The sequence below is a fragment of the Choristoneura fumiferana genome, chromosome 4, assembly GCF_025370935.1.
Source record: "Choristoneura fumiferana chromosome 4, NRCan_CFum_1, whole genome shotgun sequence".
Taxonomy (NCBI): domain Eukaryota; kingdom Metazoa; phylum Arthropoda; class Insecta; order Lepidoptera; family Tortricidae; genus Choristoneura; species Choristoneura fumiferana.
In genome coordinates this window covers 5,609,844-5,632,537 of record NC_133475.1, presented here as the reverse complement: position 1 = coordinate 5,632,537, position 22,694 = coordinate 5,609,844, and the positions used below count along the sequence as shown (strand labels likewise).

Sequence of the window (22,694 nt, the reverse complement as noted above, 5' to 3'; positions counted from 1 at the left end):
AATTTACTTCACTGTTTACTTACCCAACTCCGAGTTAACCTGCCGACAGACTCTTAACCATTTCAGCTAACTTTCGGGCTCGGGTTTCATAATGAAAACAAAATGATTTAGTTAACTTACATCATCAATGAATAAATTTATGAACTGATCGATATCACACAAAATATCACAAGAAACTGTTGTTACAGTCTATAGTTTCACTTCTTCTAGGCGGCCCCATGTGTATCCAGTTTTCACTTTGACGGGTAGAGGTACTTTAAGCGTCACACTTTGCTCCATTACTTGCTTCAAAATCTTAATGAACGTGTGTTTATTCGCTTCAGGCACTTCGTAGATGAGTTCGTCGTGCATTTGAAGGATTAGACGAGGTTTGTGAAGGCTTGTAGATGTCCTGGTGTCGATGGCACACATGGCCGCTTTGGCAATGTCGGCTGCCGAACCTTGGATCGTCGTGTTCACTGCTTGACGCTCGGCAGCATCTGTAAAAATAGAGGAACCAATGACGACCGAATGGCCAAGTGGTTAGAGAACCTGACTACGAAGCTTGAGGTCCCGCGTTCGATTCCCCGCCAGGGCAGATATTTGTACGAATAATACCAATGTCTGCTATCGGGTCTTGGGTGTTTAATATGTATTTATTAAGTATGTATTTATATACATATAAGTATATTTAATTTATCCGTTGCCTTTTTTTTAGAATACCTCCCATAGACGTAAAGTGGGGGTGATTTTTTTTTCCCATGCAATCTTGTAGTGTGGGGTATCGTTGGATAGGTCTTTTAAACCATTAGGGGGTTGCTAAAACGATATTTCAATTCAGTGATATGTTTGCAAAATATTCAACTTTAAAGTGCGAATTTTTAGCCCCTATTTCGGGCGTGTCCGACACGCTCTTGGCCGGTTTTTTTCTTTCTTCGGGTACGGAACTCTAAAAAGACATGTAAATCGATTTACAGAATAAAAATTTTGCTTTTGCGTGTGATGACACATAAACATCGCAAAGGAAAAATTTCATCAAATGGACTTTTAATTCATACTTACCGTATGAGAAACCAATACAATTTGAAATTACTGTCCCTTTCCATCACGTCTATTTAATACAACAGGCAATATTCCACAACTTTGAATAATTAGGTACGCGTTAGCTTGCAAATTTGCTATTGACTGTAGCCAAAATCTAAAGTGTTAATACAAACTTTGGGCAAAGTCATAGTCACATTGTTAATGTAGTCAATAGCGACCTCGAAGATATAAACGTACATAATGTAGATGGAATCAACAGTCACTAAGAAAAAAACAAAGCAGAGATCGGACAAAAAGTTACCCAGTCCAGTGATCCAATAAAAAAGGAACTTGCGGATACACAGAGCGATCGATCAACCTAATTTACTTCCACTGCAGTGTAATCCGAACTTCGCAAACTTACTTTTCTTCGAAACCATGCCGCTGTTTATGTCGGGTAGGTATCTCCTTCTTTTAGTTAAAGTTTCTATGAAACCCTTCGTCTTGCAATCCTCTATGACCTTCTGAGTGTATATTCTAATGGCAGGATAAGTCTTGTGGAATGTGTCCATGAAGACGGCAGCTTCCATTTCACTAACGTCCAACGTTTGCGACAGTGTTTTGTTTCCCATGCCATAAATAATGCCATAGCAAAGCTGCTTGGCCTTCTGTCGGAGATCGTCGTCCACCTGCAAATTAAATATCAATTAATTCACGTAATTAAGAGAACCAATCAACAGTGAGCACAAGAATTTCAATGGGGGCTTTAATTAAATTGTTTTCTTTGCGTTTGCTCTTTTGATGTTATTATGAAATTGTTGAAGCGATTTTATCCGACTTTAGGTAAGTGTAACACCAAACCGAAAGCCCGTCGAAAAGGTTATTTTGTGATATAATTAAAACAAAAAGGTTAAAAAACATTTATTTACTTTACATCTTAGTTAAGTCTTTATACCTTAGTTAGTACGACTAAATAATTTATGTTCCCGATTTAGGAGTCAAAAAAACTTAAAACGATTGCTTATTTTTAGGTAGATGATGCCCAGCCCAGTAGGACGTCTGTGTAATATCTCGAACCTATCTCGATCAGACTTGACAAACACAATCTGCTGCAATAAAAAACAGATCTTAACACCGTAGAACAGCACTGGCAGCCTGCCAAATTTGCTTCCAAACTTTCATTATCAACTAGCGCCGGCCGAGCATCGGCAGAGGCAGAGGTGAACAATAAGCGGCTTAGGGGCGTTCGCGAGTGCTAAGGCCGGATTATTCAGACTATTCAGGAGCTCGCTTTAGCACTGTCGTAGGTATGCTGTAGGTGTAGGTTTCTGTTTAGGCTACATTGACAAATGTTTAGTAACGGATTTCCGTTAATAAAAAAAAAGAGGAGGTAAGTATTGCCATATAATGAAATGAGTGAATAATGGTAAATTGTTCAACAAAGGACTAAACTAGCCATAATGACACGAGATGTTTAGCCACCCGAGCAGAGTGAAAGTGAAAAGTGGAGTGCTTACCACTTTTCACTTTGAATGCGAGGAAAAAAAACAATGTTTTGTTGAAAACTACAAATTACTTTTTAAAAACGTACGCTCGACTAATGGACATGCCATCTGTTCAAAAAAACAAATAGCAAAAAAAAATTGTTGCGCGGTTTTTTCTTTTCGTTTATTGTTTATGAAGTGACATATTAAATGCTTGCATATTTAGCCAACAGTTTAAAAATTGAATCTTTTTTAAAACTAATTGGACTATGCATAATAAAATAATAAATTAATATAATTGAATAGATTCATATTCGTAATCATTAATTGTGTTTCACGAAATTAAATCGTGTTTTTTTTTATATTTTTGCACAGTTGTCATTGTCATGCCTAAAAATCCTCCATTCACAAACACTGTGTTGGCGTTTAGGGGGTTCCAACATAAATTAAAAAAATACATACTTTAATCCCTAGAGAATAAAAAGGAGCTTTAGTCCCGATAAGCAGAGACTAAAGTAACATTTTAAGAGCATGAGATGTGAAAAGAAAAATTGATTTGGTTTTGGCACAAAAAAAAACTGCCAGGTCTTCATTGACATTATATAAAAAACAACTGTACCTTTCATTACTCTAAAACTGGGTTGAGGTTTCGAGATTTTATCCCGTTTCTGTGGAAATATCGGGATAAAAAGTAGCCCAAGTTTTGTTCTAGATTGTCCAGCTATCTACGAATCAAATTTAATCTTAATTTGTGTAGCCTCTGCCTATATTTTTAAATTAACTATTTAAACTTGACATGAGTTCTGTTATATCACCTTGGTGGAAAAAGTTGCGAAAGCAAAGAACATGACCATATACCTAAGTAAAATCATCTCCACCCACACTATAAGCACGTAATAAAAATAACTTACCTCTTCCTCGGCCACTCCGCCCCACGACGCCGCAATAGACTTAAACACATCAACATCCGACTTCATAATACTCATCAGCACCTCATCTTCGCAAAAGTGAGTCAAGATCCTCAATTCCAACTGGCAGTAGTCGGCAGACACAAGAACGTGTTCTGGCGCCGCACGGAAAATGTTCCTGCAGTTGAACTCTACCATTTCGTCTGTCTGTGTGTCTTCTAGAGTGAGGTATGATAGAGGTACCGAGAACGTGCGTGGCACGCTCTGGAGATTCGGTTCGTGCATGCTGATGCGGCCAGAACACGTATACATGGTGTATGTTGGAGTTATCCTGGACACAATGTTTTCATTAAACTAGGCTCCTCAAAAATGGGTGACGACCAAAAAGTTGCACGTACCTTGATGCAGGTAGTTAAAATTACTACAATTTTTTTCCATTGTGACACGAAAATTTGTGCAACTTTTTGGTCTTCACCCAAATGTATCTAAAGTATACACAAGGTAACTTGTGCTTGTAGTTTCATTTTTAGGGTTCCGGAGCCAAAATGGCAAAAACGGAACCCTTATAGTTTCGCCATGTCTGTCTGTTTGTCTGTCCGTCCGCGGCTTTGCTCAGAGACTATCAATCCTAGAAAGCTGTATTTTTGTACGGATATATAGGTAAACAATGCCGACAAAATGGTACAATTAAAAATTCTAAATTTTTTTTTTAGGGTACCTCCCATAGACGTAAAGTGGGGGTGATTTTTTTTTTCTCATCCAACCCTATAGTGTGGGGTATCGTTGGATAGTTGCTAAGACGATTTTTCGATTCAGTGATGTGTTTTCGAAATATTCAACTTTAAAGTGCAAATTTTCATAAAAATCTAGCGCCTGTGCCCAGCAGTGGGACGTATATAGGCTGGGATGATGATGATGATGTACTTGCGGTTTAGGATAAGGATTAGACCAGTACCTAGTCCGCAACCGACATTAACCGGCTTATATAGTTCAAAAAGAAAAGTCAATAATAATAAATAATGATAGATCAATCGGAAAGACAAAAATTGTAATTATAGATCAGTTATTTCTAAAGTGATATGATATCATATCTAATTGTAGGTAAAGAAATAATATAATTCGTTAATGTATTTACTTAAAACTGGGTCACAGTCGCGGGTCACGTATGCCATTACTGTTCGAAGGTATTAATTCATAGGTATTGATCAATGGAAAAAACATGCAGCATAATTTTGCTACCGATATAGAGATAGAATAGAGGCAATACTTAACTATAGCAGATTAAAGAAAAACTCATGTTATTAGATCTCCATAGCTATTTTAACGTGTAAGTACTTACTGACAAAGAATAATCTAATCGTCAGTTCAATTTCTAGGCTCACCGCGGCCTATTGATACGACAGGTAGGTAAGTCTTTTAAATTAAAGCTTGTAGATTTTTTTATTTATACAACGTGGTATTTTTGATTTCAGTTAACTTTATGGGAACGTTCACCAGGTCAAATGAAGTTAATTTCTCCAAGACACGATAATATTTTAGGTCAAATAAAAAAGCACTTACCTATTCCCGTGTCTGTACATGCAAGCGCGTTCAGTTAAAGGATACAATGTCTTAGTCAAGATACTGTTCAGTTTTCTCCAGTAAATGACAATGCTGGACATAGGGCTGTTGTGGGTACTCAGGACACTCTTCTTAGTGCTCACTTTACGTCCTTTGTATATGCCTAAAACCTAAAAGCAAAGCAGTAAATAAGTTCCTAACTCAATAATAATTGCATAAAGTTGTAGTTGGAATCAGCGAGCTATGGAGAGGGCTATTCCCGGAGTTTCTCTAACAGGATCGAATCAGAAGTAACGAGATACTTAGAAGAACGAGAGTCACCGACAGCCAAGCTAAAACTATAACATATAATATAGGGGACTGGGGAGTGCGTGGTAAGGTAACAGCTACTAAACTTTATATCGGAAACTAATATCTTTCATTGCATTATTTTTAGGGTTCCGTACTTCAACCGGAATCCTGGTGGGATAACTATGTTGTCCGTCCATCTGTCAAAACTCTTTTTCTCAATAAAATAAAAATAATAATTGGACGAATTTTTTAAACCACCTCAAAATTATCTAAACCAGATTAAAAGTTAGAGACATCTCGATCGGAAATCTTCCCTTTCACAGCTTGTTGCCAAAACAAAAATGCTTTAACCCTTTCAGCCCGGCTGACGAGTTAACTCGTTTTGTGCGACAAGCTCTCAGATCCGGTAGCCGAGTATACTCGTTTTCAGATTTTTTACACTAGTTACATGGTGGATTAGGGCAATCAGCAATTACTTTCGTAGCCGGACACATTGCGTCCCGTACCTACTCTTGGCCTTGAGTCATACCTAGTTGCTATAGTATCATTTTGGCAATATTAGCTAACGAGTTATCTCGTCAACCGGCTCTGCAAAGCGTTTTACCTAGCAAAGTCAAATCGCCTTTCGGACGTATGAGCATCATTTCTGTGAACAAGTTAACTACACTACTGAGGAGCCGATATCATTTCACTGAACCTGGCAAATTGGGTAGATTTTGTGTACGACTTTTCCGAAACGAAAGGGTTAATATGTATAAGCTTATGGCATGAAGAAGTCGCATCAACAAATCGAAAATTAACAAGAAGAATAATGGTATCGGTAATATAAAGCTATAAGTAAAATAACCCTTCTTCGGGCAGTCGGGTAACAAGATCTCAGCGGCAGAACCAAACTAATTAATTATTTGTACATGTATTGGTTTACGTAAATCGTGCTTACCTACTTTTTTTACTTACAATATCTTTTAACAGATAAGAAGAAAGAAACCACATTATCCCGCTAGCGTAAGCGATACTTATTTATTATTCAAAGAAAAATCCATACCTTAGCTACATCTTTCGATGAATTAAAGTTGAAATGATATCCACATATTTTATAAGCTTTCTTTTGTAGGATTTCTTGTGAACTTTTCACATCAATCAAAAGTTGTGATGCAAGATCCTTATCCACAGTCAACCCGTAATACTCGCAGTTTGCTAGAATCTTAGCAATGTGAATTTCGGTATCTGCGGAGTAATCCCAAAGGATCAGAAATCATGCAAATACTGTTTGTGTGTGGAGATATTGTGAGGGAAGTGAAGTAAAGCCAGAGATTTATCAAAAATACGACTACGTAAAAGGAGGTAAGTAGGTACGTACGTGTCGAAAACCAGAATAATAAATAAATAAATAAATATCACGGGACAATTCACACCAATTGACCTAGTCCCAAAGTAAGCTTAGCAAAGCTTGTGTTATGGGTACTAAGCAACGGATAAATATAATTATATAGATATAGATACATACTTAATTAAATACATATTAAACACCCAAGACCCGAGAACAAACATTCGTATTTTTTATACAAATATCTGCCCCGACACGGGAATCGAACCCGGGACCTCAAGCTTCGTAGTCAGGTTCTCTAACCACTAGGCCATCTGGTCGTCTAGAATAACGGAAGCAAACTGTATTCGCACTTCGGCGCAGCTCATTTAAAAGTAAGAACGCGTCAATTTAACTAATTTCTGAAAACATAAATATTGAATAACGTGAATAACTTACCAATGACATTATCAATATTGTGATATAGCTTTAATAAATATGTCCGCTGTTTATTTGCTACTTCCCATACGCACCAGGCGTTAAAACACAAATTTTCGATTGTGTCCAAATTTCTGAATTTCTTTACTCGATTGCCAGTTCTTAAGGAAGCCGTCGATAAGTCTAACCCGCAATATTTTTTCATCTACAATAATAAGAAAATTCATGAAAATGTATTATTATTATGATTATTCTTTTTTTAAAACTTTTCGAAATAATATTACAATAATGAAATCAAGTCGGATTTAAAGAAAAAAACAGAGAATACAAAGGAAATACGAAAATGCAAACTTGTTTCTTACCAAGAAAGAGACGTTGGAAATTTTCTCGTCACTGTCAATCAACCATTCCGCTAAAGATATATCCTTGCAGCAAGCCGATAGATCCACACCAAAAAACTCTTTTACTTGTTTATAGGCAGTTTTAAGACAGATCATCTTTAATTTCAAATTTTCCTGTAGAAACCAGTAGCGTAACTTGTTCTTCAGAAATGAAAAATCACCATTCAGTGAATTCACATCTATGAAAATACAATTATCTTCCCCCGTACAAATGGCCATTCCTTTTATTGAAGGTACTTCCATCTTATCTTCAGTGTGTTTTATTGTCAATTTAGGCTGATTCCTTATGATATTACTTCCGATTAGTTCATTTAATAGCGATGTGCTAGTGTTAGTATCAAAATATACAGATGCATTCATAATTTTCTCGATGACATGTAGATTTAAATTAATATCTTTCCCTTTTAAGACTACACAGTTCAATTTGCTATCTCTTATTAGTATAGTAAATTTGGTAAAACAAGCACAGTTTGTTTCTTGGCCTTCTATCTTTGTGGCTTCTTTTTGCTGAGATTTAACTTGTGGTTCAACTTTTAACCTCTTGGTTGACGGTGGACGAAAATCATTTTTGCCGTTATTATATTCTGCTTTTCGCTTCAAAGGACTTATGAAATGTGCTTTTATAAATGTAGTCACGACATTTTGGGTATTTGTAATAATATCTTCGTTTAAATCACCACAAACTTTGTTGTCTTCTTCATAAACTAATTTGAAATCTTCATCTTGTTGCTCATCATCAATTATTATTGTTGATTTAAATGCGTCCAGAACGGAATCTGAATTAATATTAATACACTTTGTAGTGTTTTCTTGCTTAGAAAATTCATTTATTTGTTTTATATCATTTTCGTCATTAATTAATTTTGTTGGTATAATATCTAGTGGCAAACTATCCTCAAAGATATTTGAATTGTCTTCATCAGAAATAATCAAACTATTGGTTTTTTGTGTAGCTTTACAGGGTGATATTTTATCAGTATATTCAACTTTGCTTTCAGTTTCACCAAAACTAATATCAGGAGAAAACATTTTCGCTGAAGTTCGCAGTTTAGAAATATTGTCTATTGGAATACCCGTAAAATTCATAGTTCCCCAAATTATGTCATCATCTTCACTGAGTGCTAAGGGGAGCTTTTATTACTACTGACTAGATCATTTATAAGTGGACTAGATTTCATTTTAGAAATGTCATTAATTCCATGTGCGGATTTCGTGCTGAGAATACTGTTTATGAGCTTTGTATTTGCAATTGATTTATCTAGAATATCAGCATCCTTATTTTCACACAAAATGTCTTTTTGATCACCATTAGACACAAAATAAAAATCATCACTAGGACTATTTAGTAAAAAGTCATTATCATGTTCAAGCATTGTCACAGCACGATTATTACATAAAACATTTGGTTTATCACAACTGCTATGTTCAATATCAGTCTCTTTTTTTGGATTTTGTTCAAGTAATTCTTTATGTAAGCCATCAATTTCTTTTTTTCTTATCTCTGTCGTTACTAATTTTTCGATCTTGGTACTTAAATTATTTTGAACATCATTAGTATTACAGTTTTTATTTTCCCACTTAATCTCTCCCCCGATTTCGTGTTCAAGATATTTTCTAGCTTCTGAAACAAGATTTGCAGCAGCTTCACTTGTAGTCATTCCGCAACAACCAGTAATCCAGATATTCTTTATTTTGTTCCGTTTTCTTATATCGTCACTATCATCACCCTCTCTCTCCTTCTCGCTTTGAAAAGGCACTGCTTTGTAAAGAGCATTCTCCAGGACGTTTGCTTCTGCCGAAGCAACGCTAGATATGGTTTCGAAGCCAGCATCGAAAAGACTTCTGGCTCGCATACCATTTAAAGAAGGCAATTTCATCAGTTCTAATAGTTCTGAATGGATACCGAAATGCAATCGATCTTGAAACTGCGAAATAAGTGTTTCCATATTTTTCCACCCTAGTTGATGGCAAAACGCTGTTACCATGCCTAAAGTAAGAACATAAAAATAATTAACTTAGTATTAAAAATAACAATGCTTATTTACGCCCTACTGATACAGGTCTCCTCGCAGAATGAGTGACTGTACATATATGAATTAAATTAAAGCTTGTACTAATTATTTTGACTGAAACTTACCCGCAAAAGTCGCAGCCGACTGTTGGAGGCTCTGCAGGAATCCGCGCGCACATTGGAACTTGGTCGCCACTTCTGATAATGGGACCTCATTAACCAAATCTTGCAACGCTAAAGCTGTATAAAACCTTTAAAAAAAAACTCAAATAAAGTACATGCAACCCATTTTTACAGATTCCCAATAGCACAGATTTCCATGAATACAGGGTTTAATTTATAGATATTATTCCCGTTTCTACAGACACCCAGTTTCTATAGTTTCCAAATTTTACAGATTTTCATGTCTACGGCTCTGTAATTTTACAAAACAAAAGGTTGTGCCGCCGCTACGGCACTCGATACGCTCACTCGGCGTACACGCTGTAAAGTCTCAATTCTTGCTAACATTTCGTCCTCGCTTCGTTAGTCAACGACCAACGGACCTATTTTTTAAGTTAAAAGAAGTTGGAATCTGTTGAGTTGACAATCTCGTCTGTAGAATCGGGAACAAGTCAAAATTAACGCAAATTCTTTTAGGTAAGTACCTTTTATGAATATTCAGTTTATTTTGAGCATTAGACATTTTATTAGCTCCTCTTAAACAGCGTATTATAAAGCTTTCTTGCACGCCTACTAATTCTCCAACTTTCTTCATGGCTTTTGTCAAAGATTCCCACAGAGTCAGCAAATGAAGCCAGTCTATGTCTGCCCACTGGCTGCTAGCACTGTATGGAGTGACTAAATAAATGAGGTGCAGATCAGTTTCCAGCACCAAGCATTGCCGCGCCTTCTGCAGCTCACAAAACAAGGACAGCCCGTCATTAGGAGCCATGGATGACGAAAGGCACGCCTTACCTAAAGGAGTAGCTACATACTGAATTTCATCATTATCTTGTTGCATTCTTACCAGTTCATACTTATTTAACTCTTCCAAAGTATTAATTAAAAGTGTATTCTGTGACAGTGTTATTTTCTGCTCAGTGGCTAACAATGTACATTGAGAGTACAAGTCTAACTCTACTTTTGTACATGCGACTTGACTTGCTATCATTTCAAGTATGGCTCTCATGTATTTATCTTCACACTCAATGCAACTCTTCACAGGAGCTAGAGCCCCCATCATCAGCTCAAAGCCAATTTTCTTCTCACTTTCAGTACACACCAAGATACTCTCCCCCTTGATATCTCTGCCCATTCTACCAGCTCTTCCAATCATTTGTTTGTATGTTAGGATATTAATTGGTTGCCTTTGGAAAACTGGAGTTCGAATAATAACTTTTCTGGCAGGCAAGTTGACTCCAGAGCTCAACGTGGATGTAGCAACCAAGACCCGTATGGCCCCAGATTTAAATGCTCCTTCAATTATATCCCTCTCATCAAATGTTAACCCTGCATGATGATATGCTACACCAAATGATATTGTGTTTTTAAGAACTGGGTCCAAACCTACAGGACAGTTTTTCAGCTGTTCCAGCACTTCAGCAATGCTTTCCGGTTTTAATTGCTGTCTCAAAATTGTACCAATCTCGTTACCTGAACAACCAAGCTTGAAAAAAGAAGATGCCATACTTTGTGCCAAATTCTCACACCTGTTCTTGGTCATGCAAAATATTAAGATGGAGCACCCTTCTTTAATAGTTTCCAAACTAATCTTTAACACATTGTCAGAGTCAACAGCAGAGGATGGGTCACTTAAAGTGCTTACAATCTTCCCCTGTTTATCATAAAATGTGTTGTTTACTAGGCAGTATTCTTCCAACGGAATAGGTCTAAATTCCGTGATAAACAACTCTGCATCCAACCAGGTTGCCAACACTTCTAAATTAGGCAGTGTTGCTGACATGCCAACAATCTGAATCTGAACATCCAACATTTTAGATGACACATATTTAATTTTTGTAAGCAGGAGCTCTAAGATATATCCTCGATGTGGATCACCTAATAAGTGAAGCTCATCTACAATGACTGCTCCTAGGTCGGAAATATTACCATCATCCAGTAATTTATTTATCAGGCTATTTGCTTTCTCTATTGTGCATATGGCTATGTGGACTGCTTGAAGACCACCAGGTGGTGACTGTGAGCCCATGAAGCCTTCCACTCGTATCCCTGAACTTGATAATATATCTTGTAAATAAAACATCTTCTCTCTAACTATTGACACAAAAGGCAAAATTATAATTACCTTTTTTTGTCTTTCTAGGATTGTTTTTATGGTCAGTATCTCGGCAACGAGCGTTTTGCCAGCCGAAGTTGGTGCGGAATAAACGAGATTGCAGCAGTCTAATAAAACTTTTGCATTTCCCAAGCATATCACTTGCCACTCAAACATTTCAGTGATACCCTTCTGCTCATATTTACTGGCAATTTCCAGTGGAAGGCCCCAATCTTTGAGGCTTTTATTAATAACTTTACTTTGTGAACATTGTGTTATCTTTGTATCGTTGGCTATACTTGCATCTAACACGAGCGACGAATTGCGCACAGTATTACTTAATTTCTTCCGAACACTATTTCTGATGTGCGTTGGCTTCTTTTGCTCTTCTGAGATGTAATCCTTTACAACTTCCAAAGTATTTTCAATTTGGAAAGAGCAATCAAAACAATTACCTAGAAACCCCACGTTTTCTGCAATGATTTGTGAGTCCACTACTTCGGCTTCAGCCATAGTACACCGGTTTCTTATAATAAAAATAACTTCTAGACTCTTCGGATATATTTACAAATATTGCTAAAGTTCATTGTGATTTTAATAACATTCTTATTGTTTCAATCTCAAATCAAAAACAACCGTACGCCGGCGGCATGTCTGTTTCAGCTGACTTTGACATCTGTCAATTTTTCGACACTGACAGACTGACAGAACAATGTTAAAAAGTTGCCAGGAACAGAATAATAACAATTAAAAACAGTGCAAACGCAAGGCTATTAAGTACACGGTTATTATAACGCAAAGAGTATAAGTGTTATAACGTTTCTTACGGAGTTCTTTAACTAAAATGTTTTTAATTCACAGATATTTAGCAAAATAGCTTTGCAAAATAGTATTAAAAAAGCTTAGGTCACGACACAACATGACAGATAAATGTGAATGCGGCTTTAGGTTAGGCCACGAAACAGAAACCGGCCAAGTGCGAGTCGGACTCACGCACAAAGGGTTTCGTACCATTATCAATACAAAACGGCCGAAACAGCAAAATCCCGTAAATATGAGATGAGAATCTGGCAAACAATTTCATAGTTGCGGCTTTTGCTGTTGAAACGCTTGGTCCGTTGGGTCCCGAAGCAAAAACACTATTTAAATTTGAAAAAAGAAGCTTGCCCGTTCCACTGGCGACCATAGGGCTGGCTCTTTCCTCGGTCAATGTATTGGCATGGCATTGCCATACAATGAGGAAACGCAGCCAGCCTTTTGGGCACCCTGCCCAATAGCAGCGACTTGGGTGATATTTGTAAATATAGATTTTTAGGATTAGAGTAAGTAAGTTAGTTTTAGTTCTTTTTTTATTTATTTCTGTTAATTATTGTATATATTATTTGTTTGTTTATAAATAAATTTGATTCCACTGGGGATTGAACCTGGGACATCAACCTCTATACAAAATGTTGTATTAAACATTAGCAAAAAACGGCAAAAAATCAAGTTTGTTGTATGGGAGCCCCCCTTAAATATTTATTTTATTTTATTTTAATTATTTATTTTTAAAGTGATTATACAATATACAACCAAATATTTTGTGACTATTTCAAGCGTCTACCTGTTGCCGTAACTAATATCAAGCAAAATAAAACGGCAAAAAATCACGTTTGTTGTATGGGAGCCCCCTTTAAATATTTACTTTATTGTTTTTTATATTTTTGTTGTTATAGCGGCCACAATATACATAATCTGTGAAAAAGCAAAAGCAGGATTGAAAAAGAGTTTTAATTTTTCAGGCAATAAAGCCAAATAGGCTTAGGGCCCCGATTTTCGGTATCACAAGATCAATTTTACGGAGAGATTGTTCAGACATTTAGATTTCGATAGTACTGACTTAACCAACAGATTTGGCCCTTTACTACGAAGCTACGAATAATAAAATAATTATTATTCGTAGCTACGAAGTGAAAAATCCGAACTTCGTGTCTTGCAGTCGCTGGCGCTTATATTATATTTAAAACGAGAGTGAGAGGGACGGTACGATACGAGCTTCGACTTTCGAATTTCGTAGTAGCCCCTCTGAATTAAACAGAGGCCCCGCGTCAGTTAGGCAAGGACCCCGCGAGAGTTGAAATAAAAATATTTCACAAAGTGAAAATTTATTGCTTTTGATTTGATTGAACTTGAAGAGAGCTGAATATTTTCAAACAGCTGAATAAATAAAATAAACATCATAGGACACTTATTGACACCTGACCTAGTCCCAAACTAAGCAAAGCTGACAAAGGGCCCCCGAGAACTGCATTGCATCCAGGCCCCGACACGATAGGCAGCAGAGGTGGATAAGGTGTCATAACCTCCCTCGCAATTCTTGTATATCAAAAATTAAACTTCTATTCTATTTCAGAAAATACATATATTTTTCAAATATTATTTACAGTTTTTGACAACCAATCCATGTCCATCCATGTAGATCAGATCACACAAGGTACAGACGTTTGAGAGTTTCCACAGAATGAATATGTATATATTATGAAACTGAAAAGCTAATTTTTTTTTTTTCAGGTCAAACCAACAGACAACTTTATGATACTTACACTTTACGTGCATAGGACCTAAGTAAGTCTTAGATCCACAAGGGTAAATACACTTTGTAAATAAAAAAAATATATATATAGAGGGAAAACCTAATCTTTGCAATAGACTTCAATATTAGAGCGAGCTTTTTCGAACCTTCGCTCTAAAAAAACTTTAGTCTAAAGGAATACATGTACAGTCAAAGAAACTGAATTGCGTACCAGGGTGGAACCTTTGTGCTATTAATGTCATGTTCGACATTCGATAAAGAAACCATATCTGCCAAAGAAATCATAGTGAAGTGAAATTGATTACGAAAAGGTTCCACCCTGGCACGCGATTAAATTTCCTTGACTGTACATGAGATAATTTGCTAACTAGCGAAAGTTCGCAGTGTGTTATCCTCTTGTTCACACTTCACAGGAGTGAGCAAGAGGGGACTAACGTTATTGTCGTCTAAGGTCTTCCTGGAAGTAAAAAAAAATAGTGAGCATCAAGAGGAAATCTTCACAGCCGTGGGTTCCTTGCCTTCAGTGAGAGCTCTTGACTCGTGGATAAATGCCGCATATGTTACACCCTAGAAAAAAGAAAAATAAAGGCATTTGAACAAAAATTTCAGGATTTTCATTAACATTGCATGAGGAACACCCATGCCAAAATGTCATTTACGTAGCAGTTGAGATCGCCGTGGAAATATCGGGATAAAAAGTAGCCAGTATATATTCGCAAGGTTCCGGAATGGGATCATTCAAATATTACATAAACAGAATTTGACTCGTTTTGACACTGCCCTCCCGCTTGTCAGCAAAAGTAAGCAAAGGTCGAGGGATCTGCCTACTTTTGCTGTCATGGCTGCTTTTGTAAACAATGGTACAATTATCTTTTTTAATCTGTTCCCTTAAGTTTGACTTACAGTCAAAGAAGCTAAATCGCGTATCAGGGTGGAACCTTTGTGCTACTAATGTCATGCTGACATCCCATACACTTGCCAAAGAAATCATAGTGAAATTGATTATGAAAAGGTTCCACTCTGGTACGCGATTCAGACCCTACACTACGAAGTGCAAACTCGAACTTCGTATGTTGCCGTCCCGCTGACGCTTATGTCATTTAATACGCGAGTGAAAGGGACGGTGCGATACGAACTTCGATTTTCGTTAGTAGCCCCTCAGTTTCCTTGACTGTACGCCGTATTGTCGTATAATCGACGATTTGCAAATTAACCATCTTATAATCAGTATATGGAAGTTACTGGACTAGGAAGACTCAGAACGATAGCAATAGTGTATAAGGAAGAAGATATCATCACTCAATGGTATTAATGGTAAGATATCTTATGATCTGTTTCTTAATCCGAGAAACTAAAATGACGTTTCATGTGTTACCTGTTTTTTGCGTCTCATAAATAGTGATGTGCCGCAACCGGTTATCACCGAAAGATTTTGTAGGTACCTATGTTATATTATATATTAAATATTAAGATATGAACGGATCCGTGACGTACTAACATGTAGGGCACTTAGGACATTCTAGAAAAGGTAAAATGGGTCTAATAAAAATGCGACCGTTTTGGAGATATTTCTACTTTTTCTAGATGTTGATATTTAAGTTTCAATTTCATTTTAAGTACGATCCCCCTCAATGCTTACCATAAAACACACATGCCATAACACGAGAAAACGCACTGAACACATCCGATCACAATACGAGTAAAGTGACGAATGTCGATCGAATACGAAAAACATGAATGACGATAAATATCTGTAGGGCTGCTACGAAATTCGCAAATCGAAACTCGCATCGCAACGTCCATCCCAGTCTCGTATGAAATAATATTAGCGTCAGCGGGACGCCGGACGGCACGACACGAACCTCGACTCTCGAACCTCGCAGTGGCCCTACTGGCCCTATACTACGAAATGCCACGTAGGTTGCCATTCCTCTGACGCCTATCTCTCTTAATACGCAAGTGAAAGGGACGGCGTCACACGAACTTCATCTTCCCACTTTTGTAGTAGCCCCTCTGTGTTATGATTTTTTACGTTGGCACTAAGTGATGAACACTGTATTCTTACCTGTGCTTAGATTTTATCAACTTATCGTAAAAGTGCATTTATATTTTCAAAATAGAAAGTAGAATATTGAATGCTTTAATGTTGTTTTTGCTATCATAAAATATACGTTTTACCGATTATTTACAATTATATCGGAAACCGAAATCAAAGAGGAGCACTGTTCGTTTTATGCTGGCCACATTATTTTTATATTTGACATTTCAGACTGTCATTTTATAGTATCTAGGTTTCAGAAATAGACCATAATCTATGTATTTTCTATGCAGATGCAAACTGCTTACATGCTGTAGCTGTCAGTATGACTGGTATGAACAAGGCCTAATAACAGTTTGAACAAAAGTAATGTATGTGGTACCTGTTGATGCGCTGCTCTGACGAACCCTTCGTTAGCCGACACAGTTATTGCTTTGATCCGGTGACCGAAATTGAAAATAATCCTTGACCTTAACCTGACGTGGCCGCGGACTTTCAAATTTTGTCTAGGAAAATCGTCTTCACCTGAAAACATAATTATTTCAATCTCACACAACACTAAGTGAAAGTAGTATAAGAGTAAATGCAACTAGGAGGTCATCTGTTCTCTCTAATCTTCCTAAGTTAGGGTAAGGGTGCCTTGAGATTGTATTGTGAACTGAATTTTGATATAGGACTTATGCCCTGTTTAATAAATACTAGCTTTTACCCGCTGCTTCGCCCGCGTGGAATTCGGTTATCGCGCGCTGTTCCCTTGGGAACTGTGCATTTTTACAGGATAAAAGTAGCCTATGTCCCATAAACTATCTCTATGCCAAAAATCACGTCGATCCGTCGCTCCGCTTCGACGTGAAAGACGGACGAACATACAAACACACACTTTTTTATGAATTCTTTCCATTGTTTTTCTTACCTGCATAATCGTCAGGGTAAATTTGAACCATATTTTTCAATTCAGCCATTCTTTTTTTTTCCATCTCACCGCCAAGTGTGTTGACAATCTTCTCGAAGTTGTCCCAGGCAGTTCTGCAGCAGACCAGGCTCTTTCCTGATTAAGGTATCCTCTATCAAAATAATGTTTTTAGTTACTGGCTACCAACAATCTCTCAATAAAAGTTACATGTATTGGTAATCTTTGGCAAAAGGACTTAACTTCTTGTTTTACTGCCATATTAACAAGGTATACAAAATAACTAGCCAAATACTAATGGCAGTGAAGGCATTATACATTTATGAGTTATGCACAAAACACATCATCATCAAAAGAAAATACCCCCCCAAACTTTCCCTGTTTTCAAACTTTTTCAGGACGCGACCGCCTTTGGTTTGAAAAATGTTTGGCGATCCCCTGATTACTTCAACTTACAGGGTTTGGCAAAGATTAAGATTAAGATTAAGATTAAATAATAGTTATACATAATAACCGTGAGAGTATCTTAAATATACCGCGACCCCCTTGGGGGTTGCTTGCTACCCACAGATTGAAAAACACTGGAGTGTAATATTTGTGAATAATGGAAGGTATTTACCAGCAAATATCTTCTCCAATATGGGTTTGACAGGCCTTTCTGCTTCCCACTCACACTGCTGAGTCAGTACTTCCTGCTTGAACTTGTAATGGCAGTGCCCATTTGTCATATTACTAATATAAGCCATCATTGTTGTCACATCCAGATTCAGAGTTGTGATTTCTGGGTGCTCTTCAATGCATTGAGACATTTCTTGCAACATTGTTGGTTGGCTATCATCTGTTGAGTCTTCTTCGTCATTGCTGGATTGAGACAAGGAAGACTCGTCACTTAAGGAGTGGCAAGTATCAGGCAGTATGTCCCCTTTGACCACAACACCTATTGCTGTCAGTTTCTTTGACAAGCTTTCTTCAATTCCACTTACAAATTCGAATATCACCTGAAAACAATGATATACGAGTATACATATGGGACGTTCCGCGGTAAAAGGTACCTTATGGCGGTTTTTAGTTTCGGGGATATTAAAAATGTTTGCAAAATGCAAAAGTGGGTTAAAAATACCGTTTTAAGGGTTCCGTAGCCAAAATGGCAAAAACGGAACCCTCATAGTTTCGCCATGTCTGTCTGTCTTTCTGTCCGTCCGCGGCTTTGCTCAGGGACAATCAATGCTAGAAAGCTGTAATTTTGCACGAATATAATATGTAAAATATACCGATAAAATAATACAGTAAAAAAAATTTTTTTTTTACTACCACAGACGTAAAGTGGGGGTGTTTTTTTTTCTCATTCAACCTTGTAGTGTGGGGTATCGTTGGATAGGTCTTTTAAAACCATTAGGAGGTTGCTAAAACAATTTTTCGATTCAGTGATTTGTTTGCAAAATATTACTTTAAAGTGCAAATTTTCGTTAAAATCGAGCGGCCCCCCTTACCCTCCAAAATCTAAACGAGTGGCTGGAAAAATTTGAAAAAAATCAGGATGAAGTACTTATATCAAACTTACAACGAAAACTATAACGGTTAAGTTTGTTTGCGAATTATTAGTAGTTTAAGAGTATAGCAGCCTAAGGTATAAAATATACCTAAACTTGGAATATTCCGTACAAAATACGAAATCCTTAGAAAAATATTACTTAATTTTTTCGTAATGGCTACGGAACCCTATTTCGGGCGTGTACAACACGCTCTTGGCTGGTTTTTTAAATTACTATTTCACAAAATATAAGATCTAAGATTTCTTTACCTGTTTTTATTTTCATTATAAGTGAGTTTATAGCCACTTCGTTACGGTTCTGAAGTTTAGTAGAAAAGGTACCTAATGGCCATTAGATTATAATTATTATGTTTATACATGCTTTGCTCTTGTCATTTCTACTCTTAGGTACCTCCGTCTATCGTTTGACTTTGCCTTTGCCGGCTCGCATCTGCACTACTCGCACTAACCCTCGATCCCTCTCCATCACTATTTGAAAAAATTAGACAATTTATAGCATCTGAATCCCAAGCATACTTTGCCTAAGTCCCCAACTGGCAGTAGGTATTTCAAGATAATGAAATGACCCCTTAGAAAGTCTTCCCGACTTGCTACCTACTCAGCCTCAGCCTATTTATAAGTAGTTCCAGTGGTATTCAGCCTTTACCAATTATAAAACGCAAAAGCCTACATGCACATATTGGTGGTGAAGCGAGTCTCAGAAACCAAATTCGCGGTGGTGTCTATTTCTGTAAAAAAAAACGAGCCAATACGCCATTAAGAAAAAAACAAATAATATTTTAAACCTTAGGCTGCTGATTCTCAAGTTTTTTTTTTTTTTCAAATTTTTCTACCCAGCAGTAGATTTTAGAGGGGGGGACGCTCGGTTTTAATGAAAATTTGCATTAAAAGTTGAATATTTCGCAAAAAGATCGCTGAATCGTAAAATCGTCGAGTCAACCTCGCAATGGTTTAAAAAAACCTATCCAAAGATACCCTACACAATAGGGTTAGTAGAGAAAAAAAAAACACCCCACTTTAATGGGATCGAGGTACCCCAAAAAAAATTTTCCCTACCATTTTGTCTGCGTAGTTGCTACATATTGTATCCATGCAAAGTTACAGCTTTCTATCATTGACAGTCCCGCAGCAAAGCCGCGGACGGACAGACGGACGGACGGACAGACAGACAGACAGACAGACAGACAGACATGGCAAAACTATATGGGTTCCGTTTTTGCTATTTTGGCTATGGAACCTTAAGAAGACGTTTAGAGTTAGCAAATCTGTAAAATCATCTTACTGCCATAAGGCACCTTTTCTTTACGTAATAGTACATTGTGGCTTCAGGGCGGTAAATAAGGAATTACGAACGAGAGTCTATTAGAAGCCCGAAGTCGTAGACTGAGGGCTTCAATGAGTCGATGTTCGTTATTCTAGTACCGTCCGTGCGACATACAATGTTTTTCATCACATTTGCGAGTAAAATTGCATATTTGTAAAAGAAAAACTTATATTTTTTCAAAAATTGCCGATACCGCTGATTGCGCTATTGGCAGCGCCAGCTCCCCGCTGCCCTCCCCCTCCGCAGCATGTGCACGGCGTGCGTGTGCAGCGCGTGCACGGAGCAGCAGCACGCCATGCAGTAACACTCATTTACCGACCTTGGGCTTCATGACATGAAAATTAGTACGGGCAATGACTCATTTGCCAACAAGGGGTTTCATGACAAGCACATTTAGGTCGAGGGTTTTATTTGGGGGGTTGCAACCAAGGTAGCCTGCATGTTACGGTACTGTTTACGAGAAAGTGTGATGAAAAATAAATTTTAGTTTTGAAAGTAGATCACGAAAAAGAAATTATCATATTTGTGGCAATTTAGTTGTAAAATAAGGGTAAACATTAATGAAAAGGTTTTCCAGAACTGACATTATAGTAATTTATCAATTTAATATGCACACATTGTACCTATGTTTGTTTCCATAAGGTTCCTTTTCAAAAATGTATGAAACAAAGATGTGATGCTTTAAGTGACTTAAAAAGTTAACATTCATGTCTGATAACAAAGTTAATAGTTGTATTTGATTGTAATGAAAGGATTTTGTTGATCTACGCGAAAATAATTATGTTGGTTGATTACTTTAGAACTAAATTGCCATTTTTGTGATTTTGCATGAAAATATTAAAAAGATACATTTTGAACTCTAATTTTTGCTTTTCTTATCTTTATTTTTTTTAGGAATTGTTTTCTAATACAGACATTTAAAAATCAACACTACCTACTGCCTGTGCTACTGCGAAAAAATTGAGAAAATAAAGCAAAATATGATTTCCTTGAAATAAGTCAGCAATCATATTAATTGGTCAATATACAAGTTTTGATCTGCAATTATAGAACTTGTATTATATTATTTGATGGACAGAAGCCCATTAAATCAGCAACATAGTTTTTGAGGTACCTAACTAAACTTAAATAGTCTTGTTTCCTGAAATTGCACATTTCCCAATACATTTTTCAAAAAATGATATCTTCGTAACTATAATTCTTAGGACAATGATCTCTTTCGATATCCATAGCTTAACAATTGCAGATTATTAGAATGCCCGTAACTCCATATTGACCACAAGGTACCTTTGACCGCGGAACATCACATATTGAGGTTATAAAAACAAAGATATGCAGCGATAAGTGTATAGGGTTGGGCTGTAAATTAGCACTGTGTACATACATGCGGGCTTTTGTGTGGATCCACACCATAAACTGAGCCCAATCCAATTATCACACTTAGTCATGTTATAGTTATAAGTTTAATGAGGAAAATATCTTCCTTTAATTAATAATATTGTGTCTTTTACTTTATGTGTGTTAATAAAGGCTTATTCTAATTCTGTAGGACTGAGCAGAGAGCCACCATCTAACCTTAGGAGGCTGATACATGCACGGGTAGAGTTTAGAGCATTCCAGGTAATCTTCTGCCTGGTCCAGGATTGATCGGGCTCCATATGATGCATTGCCAGAACTGAGTGCTGACAGGGATTTAGGGTTTCTCGCTATCACTGAAAATTTTAACATTATTAGTAAATTATTCATTAGCAGTTAATTTGCTTGTGCCTTATTATACCTTTGGTCCAAGTTTTGCCATGATCATGAATAACATCAATAACCAGTTTGCTTTCATCATCTATGTGGAATATTTTACACACAGCAACCACACCAGGCCTCAAGGCGCAGTCCACCATCGCACCTAAATGTCGCAAATTCGAGCAAGACAGCTGCTCAAGCTTCACTTTCTTAGATTTTTGCAACTAAAACAATAAATAAAATAAGTCACATCACAAGTCAATGCAGTGTAACTATTGAATTATTTAATCCTAACCGTATTTTTGTAGCTATACCTTCTTGAGAAATACCATTTCCTGGCGAATTTTTCGCTGCAATTTCGTAACTCCATCGATATCCTGAATTGGCTGCAATAACAACACAAGCTGTTTGCCAAGTTCAATCTTTTCGTCCACCAAGCTCAAAAGTTGATCAAGTGAATAGGCGTGATCCATTTTACGAAAAGAATATACATCGAAGTGTAATTTTAACTTTCTAAGTTATAGTGCATGTTTACCGAAAACAATAAAATCAACTTCTAAAAATCCCAGGAAGAGGAAATCAAATCAAATTCGAATCGAAAAAATATGTCATGATGTCAACAAGATTGTCAAGTTGATTTACACGAATTTGACATTTTGTATCCATAGATAAACTTCAAAATTGTAAAGCGTTGGTTTGTTTAAAGCTATGTAAATCTTAATAGAATCAATGCAGCCAATATGGCAACTAGTGGAAATTGGAAGACCATCGATAAATCTTACATTAGTACCGATATCGATTGTTGGTATCTTTTTTTTACAATCTGGTATTCTCTTACCCCATCCCTAGTAGGTACACATCAAGTCATCAAGTTCATGATGTTTATTACTGATTTTCAGTTAG

The 22,694-nt window shown here is 36.9% G+C and overlaps 2 protein-coding genes across 2 annotated transcripts; both read right to left on the bottom strand.

The window, feature by feature from the left end:
- Nucleotides 1-118: 118 nt before the first annotated feature.
- PolQ (DNA polymerase theta) lies at nt 119-12,315 on the bottom strand. Its single transcript, XM_074086661.1, has 10 exons — nt 10,049-12,315; nt 9,528-9,652; nt 9,010-9,377; nt 7,352-7,504; nt 7,011-7,194; nt 6,291-6,472; nt 4,955-5,124; nt 3,398-3,725; nt 1,427-1,691; nt 119-479 (listed from the first exon to the last, which is right to left on the bottom strand). Exons 1-10 carry the CDS (start codon nt 12,169-12,171, stop codon nt 190-192), a joined length of 4,188 nt encoding a protein of 1,395 aa, XP_073942762.1. The 5' UTR covers nt 12,172-12,315; the 3' UTR covers nt 119-189.
- A 1,719-nt stretch (nt 12,316-14,034) lies between these two features.
- Nucleotides 14,035-22,434, bottom strand: LOC141427326 (UPF0415 protein C7orf25 homolog). The gene is made up of 7 exons (XM_074086659.1): nt 22,106-22,434; nt 21,832-22,015; nt 21,630-21,766; nt 17,798-18,176; nt 17,182-17,316; nt 16,651-16,793; nt 14,035-14,797 (listed from the first exon to the last, which is right to left on the bottom strand). The coding sequence occupies exons 1-7, from the start codon at nt 22,262-22,264 to the stop codon at nt 14,714-14,716; spliced, it is 1,221 nt and encodes a 406-aa protein (XP_073942760.1). The 5' UTR covers nt 22,265-22,434; the 3' UTR covers nt 14,035-14,713.
- Between the last annotated feature and the right edge of the window lie 260 nt (nt 22,435-22,694).

Bases quoted from the DNA above. Each gene is read 5' to 3' on its own strand.
- PolQ (XM_074086661.1), bottom strand. From the start codon at position 12,171: ATGGCTGAAGCCGAAGTAGTGGACTCACAAATCATTGCAGAAAACGTG. The intron at 7,195-7,351 runs GTAAGAAACAAG...TTATTATTGTAG, and splicing joins TTTCCAACGTCTCTTTCTTG to ATGAAAAAATATTGCGGGTT. The intron at 5,125-6,290 runs GTATGGATTTTT...CTTTGCTTTTAG, and splicing joins CATCGAAAGATGTAGCTAAG to GTTTTAGGCATATACAAAGG.
- LOC141427326 (XM_074086659.1), bottom strand. From the start codon at position 22,264: ATGGATCACGCCTATTCACTTGATCAACTTTTGAGCTTGGTGGACGAA. The intron at 17,317-17,797 runs GTAAATACCTTC...TACCTTAATCAG, and splicing joins ATTGGAGAAGATATTTGCTG to GAAAGAGCCTGGTCTGCTGC. The intron at 14,798-16,650 runs GTACCACATACA...TCTTTTTTCTAG, and splicing joins TCAGAGCAGCGCATCAACAG to GGTGTAACATATGCGGCATT.